We start from the raw sequence: 22,887 nt of genomic DNA on the forward strand, positions 1-22,887 counted from the left end.
GTAAATCCCTGAATTTTTTCATAGATATGAATGTAAAACAGTCTAGATTGAAAAAGAGCTAATTCAGATTGGGATCTCTTTATGGGTGCGTGGAATAAAGCCGGTGGTTTTGAAGGTTTTGAGGTCTATGGGTACAGAACCCCACAGGTTTCACATGTGGATTCACCGAACCCTTCGGAATTACCTAAATTTTATTTTCATATTCAAAACCAATATATCTAAGCAAGCGATCTAATTATTTAGCAAATTCCCATTCAAAATTATTCTCATTTTGACAGCATTTTTAAAAACTGGTAAAAATTTGAGACCATGCTGCCCATTAGTATGTTGGATTCTCTCACAGTAAGGGTGAATCAACCTTCCACTGAGGAAAACAGTTCCTCCTCCCATCAGATTGAGGACTAGCAGTTAAAAGAAATGGATTAAGCCTGTAGATTGGGAGCAAACTAGTCCAAAACCTGGTCTAAAAAGCCTCTTTGACTATATTTAATCAGCGTATGAAAATAGGGCTCTGCATTTCTTACCTTCGCCAAACCCCTTAGACCTACTCACCGAACCCCCGGGGTTCGATCGAACCCAGGTTAAGAACCATTGCATTAATGTGAGAAATCGGGGCCTGTTTAGTTGGTCACAAAGCTCTGTTGTATGCATGGCAACAGCTGGTTACACTGGTGTATTGTAGCCCACCATTTTTTCATCTAATAGAAGAGAATTTAATTATTTTGGATTTAAATGTTCGCTATACGTCATTGTTTTAGATGAAAAACTAAATATTTGTGAAGAATAAATTATAATCTTTAAACAAACCGAGTGACACTCATAGCACCATTACTTTTTTTTTTTCAATTTGCAGGAAAGTGATTTAAATTTTTGGGATGACCCTTATGGTAATAATTGTTTGGGAGTTGAAAAAAAAAAATACAGAAAGTGTTTTTTGGGGGGGCGGAGGGGCATTAGTCAAGCAATCAATATTTCACAAATAATAATTTATAATAAGGTGCAGATGCGCTACTTGCTTTCGGAATCTGGTATCAAACTCTGAACCTCACATTCTGGATGTTTTCCGGGCAGTGAAACTTGGTTTAACTGGTGTGGCCATCTTTGAAAGGGAAATTGGCCCATTTGTTGCAAGTCTTGAAAAAGTTTTGTCCGTAATCATGAATTACTCCTTTCATCTCAAAATTTAAACTATATGCGCTTGAATTAAAAAACACAAAACTGAGTTGGTCCACTAAAATAGCATACCGTAAACCTCTATGTTATGTCATCTAACATTTAATGTCATTTATTTGGTAATATCCAAATGGTGTAATTTTGTTTTATTAAACTGATTAAACTTTTTTATTGTAGTTAATATTGTAACATTTTTGTTGTTTGATATGGGAGTATTAAGAGAAATGTACACTTTATAATTATACTGCATTGATGCACTGAGAGCAAACAAAACAAACCTCTAAGGGAGGCGTTTCTTATTTAATTCGTCAAATGAGAATTTGGATTGTGCCTGTGTATGCCACTAAGATGAATGAGTGTATCCTATTATGGTAATACAAAGTCCTAGATGCCCTGAGGAAACACAAATTAACTACTAAAATTGAATTTGAATTAAAAAAAAAAAAAAAAAAGGAAGGTAACATTACTCCAATCATTATCACATTTTATCATTAATAGACCTAATTCCTCTTGCAATTAGTTTCCATGTCATTAATAAACTTTCACGTTAAAGAATTCTAGGATGGAAGGTGTTGTTAGGATTTAAAGAAGGTCTTATAATTACATGACCTCATTTTCACTAGAAGTGAAATAGCATGTTTCTAATGCTGCCATCACTGCTCAGATTCTCTCTGATTAATTTCATCTAATCCATTCGACTGTAATCTCCTCATGTTGTCACCACATGTTAACATTTATACAAATTCATATTTCATTGGATGTTTCGTAAGTATTTGCATAAACAAGTAAATATCATTCACCCACATAAGGAGCATCCTTTACCACTTTTGTACGTGGAAAACTCACACACACTGATGAAGCCAGTGGCTCCAGCATTGTCTGGTTGCCTGGCAACTGTCGGCGTGGCGTGGTTGCTAAGGCCGTGTGGGAGGGGGGGAGGTGATGCTGCTCTGATTTCCAGCTGAATTGAGGCAGTCAGTAGGGAGAAGCCCCCACCTCCCCACTTCCAGTCTACACACAGAACTCTATTGAACAATAGTGCAGCGCCAATGGGCCTGAGGCTGGTCACACAAGCCCTTGTTCAGGGTCATGTGCTCATCTCCCAGTCCTCAGTGACAAATTAACTTAGAGCAAAGAGTTGTGTTTAAGACATATGGTGCCGGCATCTCTGGCATGGCCCCACGTTTAATGTAAGGTGCAACTTTGGCAACCTGCCATGTTGGAAGAGTGAAAAAGACAAGCAGGAAGAAGGAGGTAATGTGTGGTGGAGAAGTCCCACACGTGGTGCTGATCACAGATTGTGCAGTCACAACACGTCTAAAACAGCCGGACTTGGTGGGAAATATTTGCCAGCTGTGACATGCTAATGTGAAAACTGAGAAGGCTGCCGCATGAATGGGTAGTTATAGTTAAAGAATACGGAATAATTAGCTTATATTAGAACTGTGCCATCACAACAGGTGGCAACGGTGATCAGAAATGTACAAGCAGCAAGTGTGGACTATTAACACTGGTTCTTAAGAACAGACAAAGTGCTCATAGCAATAAGAAGAACAGGTTTTTATTAATAGTTTTGTAATACCATATATAATGCAATTGCATATCTTTGGCGAAAATAAATCTTATGAACATTTTATCAACATAGGTTAAGCATACAAAAACCAAAAATGTGTCATCCAAAAGCCATTGCAGACACAAACCGGGTTGGCAGTTTTTTGTTATTTTAAAATCAATGCAACTTAAATTATATCCATATAGGATCTGCAACATAAGTCTGGGAACCACATGACCGATACTCAATAAAACCTAAAAACTAACAGAGCAACTGGTGTCGTGTGGCGGTAGTCTTGTGGCAGCCCTATATGTTCTGTGTTGTGTCACTGAAAGCAACAGAACTTTCATTTGACAAGTGCTACAAAATGAATGCAAGAGAGATCTCTTTCTAGCATGTGCGAGGAACCTTTGACCTTTAAAGGGGGCAATTCAGTTTTTTTGTTGTTGTTTAAAGTCCTTTGAAGAACATCGAATTTGTGTAAGGGGAAAAAAAACAAAAACAAAATCCGACAGATGTTTCTGATGATCTCAATAAACACAACTTATATGATGTTTATTATTAGAATTTGTTGGTTAGATGTTCTGCTCTAACTCCAATGCCTGTGACCCGAATCAAATGCATTTAAGGTGTAGGTTCCCCACTCCTGCTCAGAATGGACCTGGGGTCTGAAAGTACACGAGCAGCCTTGGGACTGCATGGGTCAGTCTGCTCCAATTTCCAGTGATAACAACATTTCACAACACCTGGAAGCAGGACCGATGAGTGGCAGTAGTTTTCTGTAGTTAGCTCAAGTAATAAAAAAAAATCTAAACATACAAATGCAGACAAAACATAAAATGGTTGAATTGGAAAATTTACAGCACAAGCGGGAAATGTGACATTTTGCACCACCCCAGTTGTACATTAATTTTGGCAGCAAAAAGAGAGTTCAATGTGAATCAACATGTTCAATAATCTGGCAGCAAAATGTGAATTGCAAAAATAAACAGGAATAAAACACCCACTTTATGGACAATTGCTCCCCCCCCCCAAAAAAAATAAAAATAATCAATATAACACAATAAAAAGGGGAAATAGGATATATTGCTGTGGAATAAAAAGCTGAGCAAGACAAAATACTTATGAGGAAAAACAAAACTATAAATGTGCCTTGTCATTCATTTCAGATGACCAGTGTTTAGATGGCATTTCCACCTGATAAATTAATATTATAAATAAGGTAACGATTTATGAACAATAAATTTGTTCTTTCACAGCAAAATAAGACCAGTGTATGTTCGAGTTACTGTACGTCTACAGCTTATTCTGTGATTCAACCATAGAGTGGCTGAAAGTAACCCAGGTTTCATTGCGTCACTACACTGTCCAGTCCGTTTGCATTTCCTGTTAGTGCCGTTCAGAAAACTGGGACATCAAGTCATGACTAACTATATTGTGTCAACTAGGAACCAGTGACCATGGCCGCTTGCAGTTTTACATCAGTGGCACAGTGAATTGTTTGGCACCGACCTTGCCTGCTATACTTGCTGCCACTTACACAAATTGTGGCACTTTTTCTTTTGTTTAATCATGTCATGTGGCATGAGATTTCAACTATGCATGTCTGCTCTTGTGTAGTACTTTTGATTTAAAAATCCCTAAAATGAGAACTGTGGTTTGCAACCTCCCGCAGAGACAAAATGTACAAAATCATCTGACAGAAAGTACATTTCACAGCTTGAGGGGGTTTTGGACTTCCTTATTTTGTTTTAAGGAGGAAGAACTATGAAAGGAACACAAGCAATCGACCGGAAGTGAGGGCCAATCACAAGAGCAGCACACATCTTTACATGGAATCCAGTTCTCTGCAACCATAACTGCACTGTGAAGTTTATCCTACTTTAGACAAGTTATACTTCAACTTTCTTCCAAATCAGACAAATCTTCTAACAAAACTGATGTGAAAACCAGTGGTTATTTTCCATCCCATACATGTAGCATGGCTACATTTTTCCCTGTATGAGATGGGCATCCGACCCTCTCGTCATGGGTTTGGACTTACGTATTGAATAATAATAATTGGGAAAAAAACAAAAGTAAAAGCTATGGAGAAAATCTGATGCACAAGCATTGAATAGGCAGATTTTCATTTGACACGTTTGGGCATAAATGTAAAACACTGTGGTAGATGAAATTGACTGACAGACCAAAACATAGCAAAGCTGAGTGGCGAAGTTTGCAAGTAAAATTTGGCAGTAGCAGACTAAATACTATTCCCACACTTTGCAAATCCTGAAACTGAGTCAGCGCCTATGTGTCATTTATGTTCATGGCATAACAAGACAATAAAGCTATTCACTTAATTCGCTTAATTGTAGCTTGATTAGCATCTCAGGGGCAGAAAAAGTCACAATACTAAATGAGGTGAAAAAGTTAAGGTTGAGGATTCATTATTGCATCTCACTCACAAGAGGAGGTTTGGCGCACAAGGTTTTTTGAAACCGTGCCATACTTGTCTTTTTTCCTGTTTTTAGCACAAAAAGAGGGGAAACTTGTAACACCAAGAGGTTAGGTTTTGTCTGTTACAAACATGCACTCGTTCGCTTCTTACACAGATTCACTTGGAAGAGGATACGGGTTTGAGGAGGAAGCATGCAAGGCTTTGAGTTAGAAAACCCTTTCCCATTTTTCTGAGCATAAACAAAATTATGATTCACCATCGTCTATTTCGACAAAAGCAGGTAGGTCATTTTTGATCCAGTACTCCACAGCCCAGACACCCATCCCCCCCATATTCTGTGACTGCCCCCAAGTTGCAAAAGTCTCTTTATGGCTTCGTTCTCCTGTGTGAACAATACTATTGCCATTTGTTTTATATGACAAAGATATCCCAAACAAACAACAAAAGATAGGCTCAAAATGGCCGATATACGATGAGAAAAGGAGAAGGAGGCAAACCGGGGCACGCAACAGGTGGGGGTTAGAGATGAGGATTCACAGGGTCCGGAGTATCTCTACTTCCTGTTAAGTTTTGTGCTCTTCACATTGCGTTTGGAGCCCTCCGTGCAGCTGCGTATACCAGCGAGGTGCAGCAAAGAACCGGCGGCCTCTTTAAGCTCCTCATCTAGCTCCGGCTTGACCTCACGTCGCGGCCTTTTGCCGTCAGGCCACTTGATGGCAGGCGGGCGACGCTGCGTTTGGTTGGCGGCCCTCTCGTCCCAGAGGTCGGAATCCTCGTCGCTGTGGAAGCCCTCGCTACCGGCGCGGCGAGACTGCCTGCGGTCGCAGCCTCCTTCGTCTAAGGAGGACAGGGACGAGGAGGAAGACCGGGAGGAGCAACGCTGCAGGGCGACACTGCTGTAGTTGTGGTCCTGCTTTGGATCGCTGCTCACTAAGACCGAGTCGGGTCTGGAAAGGTCCAGCGGGCCGTCAGAATTGCCTGTCGAGAACAGAGGGAGCAAACAGTATTGAGTATGACACCAAATGAGAAACAGAGGCATTCATGAAGCCCAAATTCAATCATCTGTCCATGTAATAAACTAAGAATGTCCAAGTGACTCATCGTGCTTTGTCAAGAGAATTCTAGTGATCCTTTAATTCATATTTTTATACCTGTTTGGAAACTCAACTCATTTTGCGACTTGGCGAACGGCAGCAATTTCCCCCAATTGAAATGTATAGCCTCCTCCACCCCAAACCATGCATAGCACAAAGAAAGCTCACCGTACACCACCAAAACTGTGGTAAGACTTCTTGGGAGCAAAATTACCGTATTTTCTGCACTATGAGGTGCACCTAAAAGCATTCAATCTTTTCAAAAGCCGACAATGTGCTTTATAAACCAATGTGCCTTACATATGGATCAATATTGTTAATCGTTACCACAGCTACATCTAGTGGATGCATCATGCAACCCCAACCACTACTACTACTACCGCTGTGCCTTATGTGGTGCATTCTACACTCACCGGCCACTCTATTGGGTACATCTGTCCAACTGCTCGTTAACACTTAATTTCTAATCAGCCAATCACATGGCGGCAACTCAGTGCATTTAGGCATGTAGACATGGTTTAAGACAATCTCCTGCAGTTCAAACTGAGCATCAGTATGGGGAAGAAAGGTGATTTGAGTGACTTTGAACGTGGCATGGTTGTTGGTGCCAGAACGGCTGGTCTCAGTATTTCAGAAACTGCTGATCTACTACACGCACAACCATCTCTAGGGTTTACAGAGAATGGTCCGAAAAAGAAAAAATATCCAGTGAGTGGCAGTTCTGTGGGTGGAAATGCCTTGTTGATGCCAGAGGTCAGAGGAGAATGGCCAGACTGGTTTGAGCTGATAGAAAGGCAACAGTGACTCAAATAACCACCCGTAACAACCAAGGTAGGCAGAAGAGCATCTCTGAACGCACAGTATGTTGAACTTTGAGGCAGATGGGCTACAGCAGCAGAAGACCACGCCGGGTGCCACTCCTTTCAGCTAAGAACAGGAAACTGAGGCTACAATTTGCACAAGCTCATCGAAATTGGACAATAGCAGATTGGAAAAACGTTGCCTGGTCTGATGAGTCTCGATTTCTGCTGCGACATTCGGATGGTAGGGTCAGAATTTGGCGTCAACAACATGAAAGCATGGATCCATCCTGCCTTGTATCATAAGTTCAGGATGGTGGTGGTGGTGTAATGGCGTGGGGAATATTTTCTTGGCACTCTTTGGGCCCCTTGGTACCAATTGAGCATCGTTGGAACACCACAGCCTACCTGAGTATACAGTAGTTGCTGACCATGTCCATCCCTTTATGACCAAAATGCACCCAACTTCTGATGGCTACTTTCAGCAGGCTAATGCGCCATGTCATAAAGCTGGAATCATCTCAGACTGGTTTCTTAAACATGACAATGAGTTCACTGTACTTAAATGGCCTCCAGAGTCACCAGATCTCAATCCAATAGAGCATCTTTGGGATGTGGTAGAACGGGAGATTCGCATCATGGATGTGCAGCCGACAAATCTGCACCAACTGTGTGATGCCATCATGTCAATATGGACCAAACTCTCTGAGGAATGCTTCCAGCACCTTGTTGAATCTATGCCACGGAGAATTGAGGCAGTTCTGAAGGCAAAAGGGGGTCCAACCCGTTACTAGCATGGTGTACCTAATAAAGTAGCTGGTGAGTGTATATAGGACTGGGAAACTCTTGGTACCTCATGATTTGATAAGATTTGCGATACAAAGCTCACGATAACGATGATCTGACGATATGGCGATACAACGATTATCGAAACACTGGTCAGGAAATCATTCTAGGATATTCTACAAATAACTAATAAACAGAAAAACAACCTTCTGCTGTGAATTGGAATGAGTTTATCACTAGTAGACATCCAATCCGTTTGAAGTGGGAGGGATGGCAGCGAATGAAAGAATGTTCATGAATGTCTATGGCCGTCAGTGGCAGCCAATGCCAGGCAATGAGGTAATTTTGGGCCATTTAAGGTCATTTACCTGTTGATTTTAAGTTACTTTCTGTTGATTTTGGGGTATTTTATGGGTCACTTCCTGTTTATTTTGAGTTACAGTACACGAAATGACCTGGGAATCACTCATATGAATAGGCCCTAACCTGTAAACCTGTAACCTGTAAATGCCCTAAAATGAACAGCAAGTGACCTGTAAATGCCTGAAAATCGGGTAGAATGACTGTGAATGCTCTGGTTTCGAATGAACGAACATTCCCAGTCTAAATGGATTGGGCGTCGAGCACCGTTAATGCAGCCTTGGAGTCAACAGACACTACCCAGATAGCAGACCGACGTTGAAAAGATGTTGGATCAACAGTCCGCTGTTGATCTTATATCGTTGAATCAACGTCACTTTTGCACCCTCGATTAAAGTTGTTTCAACGTGAAAATCCTTACAAAACCTAAACGTCATTTCGATTATTAATAATATTGGAACAACGCTGAATCAATGTTATGTTTTCGACCAAAACGCCCGCTCATCCATGATTTAATGACTTTTCAATCATATTTCCTGGTCAATCATAAATGAACTATTTGCCAACATTGTTAACCCAACCATCACCTTACATACAGTGGGGCAAATAAGTATTTAGTCAACCACTAACTGTGTTCTCCCACTTGAAAATATTAGAGAGGCCTGCAATTGTCAACACCATGAGACAGAATGTGGGGAAAAAAACACAGAAAATCACATTGTTTGATTTTTAAAGAATTTATTTGCAAATCATAGTGGAAAATAAGTATTTGGTCAATACCAAAAGTTCATTTCAATACTTTGTTATGTACCTTTGTTGGCAATAACAGAGGCCAAACGTTTTCTGTAACTGTTCACAAGCTTTTCACACACGGTTGCTGGTATTTTGGCCCATTCCTCCATGCAGATCTCCTCTAGAGCAGTGATGTTTTGGGGCTGTCGTTGAGTAACACTGACTTTCAACTCCCTCCACAGATTTTCTATGGGGTTGAGATCTGGAGACTGGCCAGGCCACTGCAGGACCTTGAAATGCTTCTTACGAAGCCACTCCTTTGTTACCCTGGCTGTGTGTTTGGGATCATTGTCATGCTGAAAGACCCAGCCACGTCTCATCTTCAATGCCCTTGCTGATGGAAGGAGATTTTCGCTCAAAATCTCTCGATACATGGCCCCATTCATTCTTTCCTTTACACAGATCAGTCGTCCTGGTCCCTTTGAAGAAAAACTGCCTCAAAGCATGATGTTTCTACCCCCATGCTTCAAGGTGGGTATAGACCCTACTCACCTACGTCAAAAAATGGGCGTGTCGCTGTTTCCGGCCGCCATATTGTACCAATTTTTTAGACCTATTCTCATTGTTTTCAATTAGTCGAGCAAGTTATAGAGCAATTCATGGAAGCCCCGGTGTTATCTGACGCTGTTAACTCATTGGATGCGTTGCATAAAAGGCGTTACGTGGAAAAGCTTCAGTTTATCCATTCGCCAGATCCGTATTTGATGCCTAAATCGATGTTTTTCGACTCGCTGGTTCGCCGTCTTAGCCTGACATCTGCTATCCTGATATTTACAACTATCTTGTCCACACAAAATCAGCCTATTCTCACGAAAGTTTGAAAAACTTTAAGAGCTTGGAGGCTTATAAATGCTACGTTGCTGGTTGGGTGAAACAGGTCCTCGTACACGAAAATTCGGCAGGTTTCTTGAGCTCGGAAGGTGAGTTACGAAATTTTCAATTCAAAATCTTTGTTCTTGCTAACATCCACTGTCAAGTGTGGCTCCGCGCTCGGTGGCAGCGGACGACGTCCCCTCGACGCACGACTACTCATCGGTAAGTCTAATGTATTTCATGTCATTTGTCAATGGAGCTAGGGCTTTTAATGTTTATATGGTTTAGCGATAGCACTCTCACTACATACATATATAATATGTAATAAATATGAAGTGCGATAGCACTACTCCAGATTGTCCCTAGTTGAATTTATTTTTTGGCTTTTGACCTCAATAGTGAAATTGTAAATTAATTGTATGACAACTGTCTGATTATCCCCTTATAATTATATATTTTCAGGTAGTTCATTCACAACGTCTGAGTGTATGTTGTCGGCGATTAGCCTAGCAATGATCTTAATTGTGGTTGTCAGCCCAAAACCCTCTAAATATATATTAAATGCATCTTACCAGATATAAAATAACTACTACATAATCTGTGGTAGTCGTTTGGAGCCCAGTTTTCTCGTCGAATTGCAGCAGTCAATCTCGGTCTCCTCTTCGGGTCTCTCGGAATACGGTAAAACTTCAAGTCTCTCCGTCTATCTTCTCTGTTTTTGCAACCGACCGCCACACACGACTTCACCATTTTGATTATTAATGTTAACGAGCAGAAAAACACGCCATAATAGGAGGAATTTACGAAGCGCTAATACATTAACATGACGAGTATACGGACATGGCGTGGCGGCGTGGCTGTGACGTCACGTGAGTAGGGTCTATAGTGTTCTTCAGATGCAATTCAGTATTCTTTCTCCTCCAAACAAGAGAACCTGTGTTTCTACCAAAAAGTTCTATTTTGGTTTCATCTGACCATAAAACATTCTTCCAGTCCTCTTTTGGATCATCCAAATGCTCTCTAGTGAACCGCAAACGAGCCTGGACGTGTACTTTCTTCAGCAGGGGGACACGTCTGGCAGTGCAGGATTTGAGTCCATGGCGGTATCCTTTGTTACTGTTGTCCCAGCTCTCTGTAAGTCATTCACTAGGTCCCCCCGTGTGGTTCTGGGATTTTTGGTCACCGTTCTTGTTATCATTTGGACGCCACGGGGTGAGATCTTGCATGGAGCCCCAGATCGAAGGAGATTATCAGTGGTCTTGTATGTATTCCATTTTCTAATAATTGCTCCCACAGTTGATTTCTTTACACCAAGCGTTTTACCTATTGCAGATTCAGTCTTACCATCCTAGTGCAGGTCTACAATTTTGTCTCAGGTGTCCTTCGACAGCTCTTTGGTCTTGGCCATAGTGGAGTTTGGAGTGTGACTGACTGAGATTGTGGACAGGTGTCTTTTATACCGATTATGAGTTAAAACAGGTGCCATTAATACAGGTAATGAGTAAAGCCTCGTTAGACCTCGTTAGAAGAAGTTACACCTCTTTGACAGCCAGAAATCTTGCTTGTTCGTAGGTGACCAAATACTTATTTTCCACTCTAATTTGGAAATAAATTCTTTCAAAATCAAACACTGTCATTTTCTGTTTTTTTTCCCCCCACATTCTGTCTCTCATGGTTGATGTTTACCCATGTTGACACATGACATGATGACTTTTCAAGTAGGAGAACTTGCACAATTGTTGGTTGACTAAATACTTATTTGCCCCACTGTACAATAGAACACCGTTGTTTCAACGTCACTTAATCGAAAATTTTGATAGAAAATCAACGTTTGTTCAATGTTGGTCTGCTCTCTGGGTATTATGGTAGAGGATTTTGGTAGCAACTTGTTGGTTCCTTTTTATTTTTTTTTTAGACATTGACATCTTTTTAAAACAACATCTCGATTCTTGGCAGGAGCATATGGATAACCTTTTGGGATACAAAGTATCAGGATGTAATCACCATTTCGATATTTTGTCACACCCCTACTCAATATAGTACAGGCCAAAGGTTTCGACAATTTCTCATTCGTTCTTTTTCTTTATTTTCATGACTATTTACATTGTAAATTCTTATTGAAGGTAATACGACTATGAATGAACACGTATGGAATTATGTACTTAGCAAAAAAAAAAAAAAAAAAAAGGTGAAATAACGAAAAACCCGTATAATATTCTAGTATCTTCAAAATAGCCATCCTTTGCTCTGATTACTTTTTTACACACTCTTGCCATTCTCTTGATGAGCTTCAAGAGGGAGTCACCTATAATGATTTTTGACTTCACAAGTATGCCTTTTCAGGGTCGAATAGTGGAATTTATTGCTTTATCAATGGGGTTGGGACCTTCATTTGTGTTGCACTGAATGAGGTGTGTCCAAACGTTTGGCCTGTGCTGTATATGAAAATAGTTTTAGAATAGGCCATTCATTGAAGGTGCGCAAGCCATTAAATCAGACAATCGCATAAATGTGATGTTTTTAACTTAACTGGAAGCTGTTTTAGGCATGTTAGTAACAATGAAGACAAAATGGATGACCATTTCCTTCAAAAATAATATTTTATTACAGCTACCCAATTTAATTTTAGTGTACAACTGTACTGTTTTATTTACATAAAACTTGTTAACGTTTTTAATATAGGTCCCGAGTATAAAACATAAAAAGAATTTCTCAGTACACAAATAAGACAAAATTCCTGTTCATTCAAATAAAAAAAGTGCTGCTGATTGACATTTTTTCTTGTGGGCAAAGTGCTGATATAAATTGTGGCAATCTTTTTTTTTTTTTTTTTTTTAAATAAACAACAAAATCGAATGAGGAGGAGGCTGACTGTAATGAATCAGTTTTTTTGTTCAAACAGTTGTTCATATATACAAACCAAATCCAATTTCAAAGCACACTCTCTTGTATGAAAATTTACAGTTTGAATGTGAGTTTGTGTTTAAAAGACACTCTAAGCTGTTATATGAATGAGTTTATGTGTGTGGTTTCTTTTTTTAAAATAGATGAGACAACTTTACTCTCTAACAATAATTCAAGTGCTAATATGCCTCTCCTAAACACAATACAAACGGACAATTAAGACACTTATTAGCATAATCAATAACTTGCTAAGTGCTCCGTGCTAAGTAGTAATGTCTCTGTCATGACTTGAGTTGTGTTCGGTTTGTGCCCGGATGTGCCTTGTCATGTGATTATCCATGGATTTCACCTGTTGTACCTGCTCCTTGTGTATCCACCTACAGTATCTGCTTCCCTCATCAACAAAGAATACAAACAATACAATTGGCTTCATTTGCACACCTCTGACGGAGGCACACTGGATCAAACAACACAAAAGAATATTTCTCACGTAAATATTATTGATTCAGCAACTAAACCTGAGTATAGCAGTGAACTCTCACTCTCTCTTGCTGTAATCACTGGCGCACACGCACAGCCCATATTACACACAAACAAGGACTTAAACAGGTTGTTGCAGCCTTACAGCGCCTTATACTCTGATGTGCCGTATTGTGCGGAGAATACAGTACTTGCTGTTTTTTCTTTCTTTTATTTTTTTAAGCTCCAATCGTGAGGACTAATTAGAGCAAAAATATTAAGATTGTGTGGTCTATGCAAACTGTAGAATATTTGTGTTCACGCTGTGTTAAAGAAAGCACAACTGAATGTTATGTGCGGATGCTGTGACGTAAATTCCATGGTACTGTTTTGAATGAGATTACATAAGAGAATTGGAATGTTCTGAACTCTTAATTTTTCTCAATGTCTGAGACATTACTAGCAGTGTTAAAGGGCCATGTCTCAAATGTTTTTGAAACATTCTCTACTTGAGTAAGAATATAACGTATATAACGTATCAACAGTATGACCTCATCAACACAAATGAAGGAGGTGTAGAAATGAATCAGCAGTTAAATAAAAAACATTTAAGCAATGGGTCGGGTGGTATGTGAGGAGGGTGAACTTATGGATGCTGTTGGGATTCTCTTACATGGGTCAACGTGGTGCCCTGGGGCAGAGTTTAAGAGCATCATGGCAGTGGCAGCATCAATATCAGACTCTGGAAGAGGAGAGAACATGCATGATGGTCAGTCCTAAGGTGTGAGAGCAAAATAGAGGGGAGTTTCTGTTCCTTTAATATTGCTCAAGCCCAATTTTCACCAAGCAATCTAGTTTGTTATGGGACGCATTAGGGCCACAAATGTAATACATAACTGATCCGTATTATACCACTTTTCGCCACTTTTCCATTAGAGTACCAAGTGAAAAAAACTCTATGCAGTCCATTAATGCGCAGCATCATGATTATTTCAAATGTATTTCTTCTACCGACAGCCATACGACATAGAGGAAACCCCGAAATGCTAAATGTCCTTTTTATTTATCTTTCTTTCCTTGTTCATGTCCTTTGTTTAATTCGTAGGTTAGAAACTAAAGTGTAATGCTATCCCACCAACCCACCCCATGGTGGAACTAGGAGTCATACAAGGGTTTAACTGTTCCTAACATTACACTGTGGTATTATGAGCTAAACTGTAACACTTGACAGCTAAGTGACCCAAAAATGCTGATGCAATGCATTGTTGGATAAAACAAAGATTTATCAAAACAAAGCAGACAATAAATTCATGCCACTGATAGGGAAAATGCATCTGATCTTCTCAGACCTGACAAAGTGTCTAAAAGCCTCATGGCTCACTTCTGGGGCTCTAAATTATTAATGATTACAGCGAGATTGAGTGCTCCACACTCAGCACCAGCAGAACCTCTGCCTGTTGTCAAGGTTACAAATCTAAGAGGCAGAGAAAGGAGGGAGCTATAGCGGAGGCATCGAATGGACCACATGAGGCATCAATGACTTGAAAGTAATAAATCAAACTAAGAATTGAGGCGGGGGAACGAGATGCTGGATGTTCTGTGACTGAAATGTAAAAAATAAATAAAGCACCACAATTGTGATACATTCACAAGCACATTAACAACGGAAGCAAATAGCCATATAGGATATGAGCATACAAAGACCAAGAGCTCTGTCTCACCTTTAAATGAGCAACCTTGCAGAAAGAGATGACGAGGGGGTGAGGAGGCACTGCGGGAGAAATTAAAAAAGAAAAAGAAAAAAAGTATCATGATCGAATTTGAAACACGCGTTTAAAGAAGTAGACACTATTTCAACACTTTGAAATGACACCGTAAAAATCCTCTTTTAAAGTGAAAGAACTAAGGCCATTTAACTCGGAGTGTCTGACTTGATGGCCTGAAAACAATTTCCTGCATCGTCACATCTTGTCAAAATTTACTGTGGTAAATGAAGAAGGGTCACCTAGGCGGGGAGGCGGGTGGCGTACAGAAGGCATGAGCGGTGGGAAAGTGCTGCTTCTTAAGGGCTTGGATCAGGTTGGGGCGGTATTCCGGGTCGACACACCAGAGAGACCCTTTTCCATTGGCCTGTAATGATAGTGATATTAAGGCTTTATGAGAGTATGAAGGATGAACATCCTTGACCCTGACTATGATAACAAATGAGCCACTTGAGTTTGAGAAAGTCTTAAAATCATCAGTCATGCCACAGTGATGCGTAAATATACACAACACCACAGAGAAAATGTTTTCATTGTTTAGCTGCTTTTCAAGTCGGCACAAAAACAGATCTCGGCCATCACAGACCTCCTTGCAGCTCATGATTTGATTTTCTGGCTTCTAGCGGTTCGTGCCACAAGATGACTCATACTCAATGAAAAGATTTATTTTAAGGCCAATTTTCCTCTTAAAGAAATTAAAACTGAATTTAATTGACATTTATTGTACAATGATAAAAACAAGGAATTTTTTTTCAAAAAATCACATTGATTGCCTTATTTAAACAACATTTTTTTCCGATGGACTGTCAATTTTGAAAAGTTTTTCACATTGCTGCACGCACTGCTTCAATGTAAACAATGAATCTTTCTGTCGCTGATGTGTGCGGAGTGTGTTAACTATCACATTATCTGGTGGCGGTGTATTCTTGCCCAGTCTGAGGGAGCAGGCGAGGGAGGGTGGAGAATAACCTTGACTCACATTACCAGCCTGTCCCTGATGCAGGAAGAAGGAAATGTCTCCATGGCAACGGAAACCACCAGCCAGTGTCATGTGAAACTGGCGCTGGTCTGTCAGCAGACGAAGTGCTCACACTGTGCACCTGCATGCTGAGTGACTTGCGCTACTCCGTGTTGCTACACACAGAGTGCTAACCTCCCATTATCCCCTCCCGTTGTGGAAAAATATCAAGTCGTAGCCAGGCACAGTCCTGGCACCACGGGCTCTACCGGTCACAAGTCTCAACTCATACCGAAGCTCAATATGGCAACCATTGTGACCCACACTGTATATGCAGAAAACTGTTTCTGTCACAAATTCTGACAACACAAGGTATGGGAAAATATTCTATTTGTGAGCATGGACAATGTACAAATGCTAAAATCTACAACTAAATTTACCTTCCATATTTGAAAGCCAATATACACCAAACACAAATTTACAGTCTCACTTTGCATATATGTTGAAATAAAGCTGAACTTGTAAATATATCAATGAAATAGTTTTGCACTTTTCTAATCATACACCAGACATTCAGTAACAAGCTTTACTTTTGCTTGATCTAGATTTATATTGTTCAAAGAGCTCTTTATAAATGACTGCTTCATAGCCACTCTGCTTTGAGATAACCCCAATTATAAGAGGAATTTTCTAAAACTAAATTTCTATGTCTAAAGTTGAACTACCTTTAACATACAAAAACTGTGCTTTGTTTGCGTTTCTTGTCTAGCAGTGACCTGGATGAAATTCCAGGCTTATCGCATTAGAGGCTATTGTGCCGCCTGTACTTAGAAGACTAGACATTGAAACACTCTATTAAGGGATTTACACAGCAACGATTTTGCCCAGCAGAAATGTAAATATAATGTTTTGTAACAACAGCATAGTTTAATAATGCGATCAAATTGAACCATACTGTAATGAATCATAAGTGCATTGAATGAGGCAGCAGCTTAATGACATACCTTTCCTAAAGTCCTTTCGACCTTGCGGAAGCATTTATTCAGGGAGAGGTTGTGACGCACTGAGTTCTTCCACCCAGTGGGTGCGTTGGAGAAGTAAGGGAAGTGCTGAAGAATCCAGCCATAGATTTCTTTGACAGGTAAAGATTTGCTAGGCGACTGCTCAATGGCCATGTAAATGAGGAGCGAAAACGAAAAAGGGGGCTTGGACTTCAATGAGTCCCGCTCTCTTCCTCTACTATGTGTTGAGGCTGTGGACGAGGATGAAGTTCCCTGGTTGGGTCCATAGTCTCCTTCGATGTCAAAAAGGGGGCTGGCACTAGGTTGCGCTTCAGGACCCCCTAACGTGAAGTTCTGAAGCAGGTTCTCATGGAGCCAGTTGAGGTTGGTGAGTTCTTCATCTTCAGTACCTCCAGTCCGATCCACACTAGTCGCAAGAGGACTGGAAGCGCACTCCGCCTCGGGCAATGTTCCAACTCCACAAACACCTCGGAGCCACGTCCGCTCCTCTTGCATACCCGGAATTTCCGTTTTCTTGTCTGGTGACATCCCAATAATTGGACCCATTAAATCAAAGAGGTCTGTAGAAAATAAGAGAAGACATGTCAAATAGGTAAAAAGAAGAAATGATGAAAACACTCTTTGCAACAATTTGGAATACTGGTCACAGAGAGGTGATGCCTTTGTTTACACAAAATTACTTTAAAGCCAAGAATACATTGGTCTTTCTTTAGGGTCATAACTGTACTTCCCAAGCCTGTGTCCCTCTCCTCCATGCCTTGCAAAGATGGAGAGCCTCTTAGCTCTCCATCTCTTGACTTTAGCCAAGGACTTTCAATGAGATCCTCTCAAGCAACTGAGCAGACTTAAGGCTCCACTCATTGATGCAATTTGACGCCCACCTCATCCAGCCAAGACCCGGGCGCTCGTTATGTGTAAATGAGCATGACTCCCGCCAATGACTGCTGAAATCAAATGACTGCCTCCACCTTACGCGGAACGCTCTTACAGGCTTAGCTACAAGATTATTGCCTAACAGAAGTGTATTGTTGATGAAGTCATCTTTTCTCCGACAACTATAGAATATGGTAAGTTTTACCAAGATAAATTGAATGAGTTAATGACACATTTAGGGCTGCAACTAACAATTATTGTTATAATCAAGTAATCGTTTAATTAATCGTCCGGTTAATAGGATGAATGTCACTTTCTTCAATTAACTTCACAATTTAATTTGAAGTTGTTTAGGCATGTTGTAAGTAACAATGAAGACAAAATGGATGACTATTTCCTTCAAAAATATCTTATTACAGCTTCCTGACTTAATTGTACTGTAGTCTACAACTGTACTGTTTTAAGTACAAAAAACTTGTTTAGGTAGTAAAAAATGTAAGAACAATTTCTCAGTACACAAATGAGACAAAATTCCTGTTCATTCAAATAAAAATAAAAAAAGTGCTGCTCACTGACATTTTTTTTTTTCTTGTGGGCAAAGCGCTGATATAAATTGTGTTAATGACTCGTTTATTTTCTTTAAAAAAAAAAAAAACTCACCAAAATTGAAAAAGGAGGATGTCGACTTTTATGAATCAGTTTTCTTTATCAAACAGTTGTTCCTAAATATATTCCAAATCCAATTTCAAAGCACATTCTGTTGTATGACAATTTGCAGTTTGAATGGGAGTTAGGGTTGAAAGGAGACTCTAAACCAGTCGTTCTTAACCTGAGTTCGATCGAATCCCAGGGCTCCAGTGAGTAAGTCTGGGTTCAATCGAATCCCAGGGCTCCAGTGAGTAAGTGTAAGGGGTTCAAGGCGAAGGTAAAAAAAACGCAGAGCCCTATTTTCGTACGCTGATTAAATCGAAGCAAAGTGGCTTTTTAGACCAAGTTTTGGACTGGTTTGCTCCCAATTTACAGGCTTAATCCATTTCTTTTAACTGCTAGTCCTCGATCTGATGGGAGGGGGAACTGGTTTGCTCAGTGGAAGGTTGACTCGCACTTGGTATGAGGGAATATAACAGAGGCTCTCGAATTTTGACCTGTTTATAAAACATGCTGTCAAGATGTGAATAATTTTGAACGGGAATTTGCTAAATTATTAGCTTGCTATCTTAGATATATAGGTTTTGAATATATTAAAAAAATTGCTTTAATATTATAGGGTTCGGTGAATCCACATGTGAAACTTGTGGGGTTCAGTACCTTTAGCACCACTGCTCTAAATTGTTATATGAATGGGTTTATGTGTGTGTTTTTTTATAAAAAGAAATGAGACAACTTTACTATCTAACAATAACTCAAGTGCTAATATGCTTCTCCAAAACACAATACAAATGGACAAATAAGACACTAATTAGCATAATCGCTAAATAGCTTAGCAGCGTCTCATCTATGATGGAAGCACACTGGATCTAACAACAAATATAGACTATCCACCTCTCAACACTTTGTAATATCATTGATTCAGCAGCAGCAGCAGCAGCAAACTCTCTCTCTTGCTCTAATCACTGGCGCGAGGTTCACGTTAAACACAAACAAGAACCTAAAGGGGACTGCTCCTAGCTGCCAGCAAAAATCGTTTATCAAATTAGTTGGCAACTTATTTATTAATCGATTTTAATTGATTAGTTGTTGCAGCCTTATTGTACATGCAAATACAGTCAAGTTATTTGAATAGTCCTTGACCATGAAGAAATTGCAAAGGCTTTCGCAGCTGTTAAAGATCGGCGACTTTCTCAGATCAGATTTAAGTCCTCCAGCAGGACAAGAAAAAAAAAAAAAAAAAAAAAAGCCTTACTGGTCCATGCTGAAAACTCCATTGTAACACTTGCAACTCTGTGATCACCTCATTTCACCCTGTTCAAAACCAGGAAAGATTTGGACTGATAATGAATTTTGCTTGCGCCCAATGTTAATATCAACATCTACTGTATTTTTGAATGCATTCCCCTGACAAATACAAGTAAGCGCATTGTACACTGTTGAGGCCAAATGTACAAAGAGATTACTCTTTGGCCCAGCTCACAACAAGCTTTAAGTCTTGGGTGTCACCATGACAACCATGTCGTCCTTTCAATTAAGAACAGAAATCTCACAAACGAGAGTAGGAAAATGAGTAGTTCATGTTTCGCTGTCTCACAGCGCCAGAAGAAATGCAGCGGCACCTGAAAGTGGACACCAGATGACATAGTGTGGTGATGCGTGATGCATTGAATGTGGACCAATATAGCTGGATGTAAACAGACATTTAATCCATCAGATAGGCGTATCTTTTCATTTCTGTGATAAAATAGGAATTGGGTCAGACTGAAGAGTGTTTGGCCAGAGAACGAGGGGAGAGAGGGAGTGTATGCACACACATGCATGCATACTCACAAATCAGTTTGTGAAAGTCAGCCAGTGAGAACAGGAGAGGAAGGAGCGGGGCATTAGTGCATTTACTAAATTACCACTTAACCCTGAATGAGAGTAGAGGAACATGTAGAAGCGAGCAATCCCAATTTGTGTTAGTTTGAATCATGGGTTATTCTGGCCTTAAGAGTATTTGCAGTGTTTTTGATACATATGCCATGGAGGATATGTATGGTTTCACCAGCATGGGATCGATTAAATATGTGCAAATTGCAGTTTACAGTTTGCGATGCATTAACCTGCATTATTCATACAGAGTGGTCGGTACTCTTCCACGGATGTTCTCGTTTAGTTTTGATGAGAATCCATCACTTACTGACATCATTTATTGTTTTTTGTTCCACTAAGCTGAAAATAATAATGGATTTTAAAAAACACACACGCACGCATTTCCGCTATTACAGTGGAACCTTGTGTAACTAATTTAATTGGTTCCGTGACGTGGTTAGCGACCCAAAACGTTTGCGAATAAAGGAATGCTTCCCATTTACATTCATGGAAAATCAATTAATCCATTCCAGTCTCATGACAAAGTAATAAACATCACTGTAATGTGAACAACAAGTACATCGCAAGTCAATTAACAATATGTGCCCATAAAATTTTAGGTCAGGGACCACTGTGCTCCAGTTAAAAAAGAAAAAACAGTCCAGGGCCCTGGCCAAGGGTCAATCACAACTTTCACAAAACTGAAATATAAAGATATAGTATGTGATACAACACGTATCGTGTTGTAGGCTGTGAAAACTGTGAGGACTATTTGTGTTTTAATAAAATCTGTAATCTGGAGTCCAAACAAGAAAATATATAATTATTGATGTGACAGGTTTCAGAAAAAAATCACATTTACTGTTTCAAAAAAACATTTATGACAACACATAGTTGAGTCTCTCAGCTGCATAATAAACACATCGGAATAAGTAAATGTCACATGTCACTATTTATCAACTGGATGTTATAAGGTTGGAGCCTGAGAACATACAGTGTGTGGGCATCCTAAAATATAGTGTAAAATGAATGAATTTTGACCTAAAAGGTTGATATTTCAGTTTGTTGATCAACAGTGATTCACTGATTCAGACTGCTTTTATAACCATGTCATGATTGTTTTACCCAAAACATTTCCCTGGAAGACATTGTCAACCACATAGTACAGGCATGGCATAAAAACTGTGACTGCCTTCTTATGCCTTTCCCAAGAGCCATTTTGCGTTCATCTGATTAAACACACACTACAGAAGACTATTGAAATCAGACAATGTGATATGCCTCCCTCCCTCCCAAAAAAACCCACACAAATTATTAATGAATCAATTAAAATATTTTGGGTTGAGAAAGTAGATTAAGAACACCACAAATTTCTCCCTCGGGGTAATAGAAATGACGTAGAGTAAAAGTAACGAGAGGTGTGCAAAATTTCCGATTCTTAAATTATTCGCGATTCGGCCGTGGAAGATTCGAGAACGATTCACAAACATCCAAATTCCGATTATTGAAATATGCCAAGTAAAGCGGAAGTACAACACACTCAGCGCGCCGCGCGGTCTTCGGGACGCAATGAGGAAGAACGGAGCGAGAGTAGCTAAACATCATGCTTCTCATTACCCGGCCCCTCGGGTAATGCCTATGCTCAACTCACGGCTCTAGCTCAACTCATGCCACGAGATAAAAAAACACAACAACATACCTGACTGCTGCCGAAAAGCTGCTACAAAGTACATCCACATAATGTTATGGTAGATATAATTTATATAGGACTAGATGCAAAATAGATTCGGTAGCGTTACAAGCACATCTACAAAAAGCTAGATGCGGGCGTTAGTAAACGGCTGCCATCTTAAAGCAGTACACTTCCCTGCAAGGCTGTTGTAGCGAACCTTCCAAGCAAACCTAATTAACTTTTTATCTAAAATACTCGGTGAATCGGTAAAATATTGACTTGAATCTATCTTTAAAATAGTTTTAAAACTTTCACATGTCGAAAGTAGACAAAAGGGAAATTATGGAATAACGGGAGCAATTTTAACAACTTTAATGGTTGATTCACAACAATAAATTAATTGAATGTAGTTTAAAGCTGCTGATAAAGAATGGGGACTGGAGTTTTTTTATTTACTGTTATTTTTGTATATTTGTTTACTGCGATATGTTAACTTGATACTGAAATAGTAGTTTGGTTTAGCCTGAGAGTATTTTTGAACAATTTTGGAACTAATGTACAAAACATTAAAAAAAAAAAAAAAAAAAAAAAAAAAAAAAGGAGGGGGGTGCATCAATAATCGTTTTATAATCGAATCGGAGCCTCTGAATCGCAATCGAATCGTTAGGTGCCCAAAGATTCCCAGCTCTAAAAGTAACCATTACTGTTTTCAAAATAAGATGCTATATAGTAGACATGTGCTGCTTACCGGTTTCAAGGTATACCGTGGTATGAAAATGTCACGATTTCAAAACCACAAAAATTTTCCGTAATACTGTCCCCTATGATACTAGCTAATTTTTGTGTCCCAAAAATGCAGAGAAATCCCTTGCTTGCAGCTGCAGGGCTCTCCCCCTCCAGTTGTTGCTCAGTGTCAGT

The 22,887-nt window shown here is 39.8% G+C and overlaps 1 protein-coding gene across 3 annotated transcripts in view; it reads right to left on the bottom strand.

Annotated features, from left to right (window-relative positions):
* Positions 1 to 2,718: 2,718 nt before the first annotated feature.
* The window catches only part of foxn2a (forkhead box N2a), a 39,722-nt gene continuing 19,553 nt past the window's right edge, over positions 2,719 to 22,887 (bottom strand). For all 3 annotated transcript variants that reach the window (XM_057847299.1, XM_057847301.1, XM_057847300.1), the window contains exons 2-6: positions 16,902 to 17,479; positions 15,182 to 15,306; positions 14,898 to 14,947; positions 13,850 to 13,918; positions 2,719 to 6,146 (exon numbers count right to left, since the gene is read on the bottom strand). In XM_057847299.1, coding sequence (XP_057703282.1) covers positions 5,722 to 6,146; positions 13,850 to 13,918; positions 14,898 to 14,947; positions 15,182 to 15,306; positions 16,902 to 17,465 — 1,233 coding nt within the window. In that variant the 5' untranslated portion in view covers positions 17,466 to 17,479 and the 3' untranslated portion in view covers positions 2,719 to 5,721. The remainder of the gene's footprint in view (positions 6,147 to 13,849; positions 13,919 to 14,897; positions 14,948 to 15,181; positions 15,307 to 16,901; positions 17,480 to 22,887) is intronic.

The sequence above is a fragment of the Corythoichthys intestinalis genome, chromosome 10 (genome assembly GCF_030265065.1).
Source record: "Corythoichthys intestinalis isolate RoL2023-P3 chromosome 10, ASM3026506v1, whole genome shotgun sequence".
Classification (NCBI taxonomy): Eukaryota; Metazoa; Chordata; class Actinopteri; order Syngnathiformes; family Syngnathidae; genus Corythoichthys; species Corythoichthys intestinalis.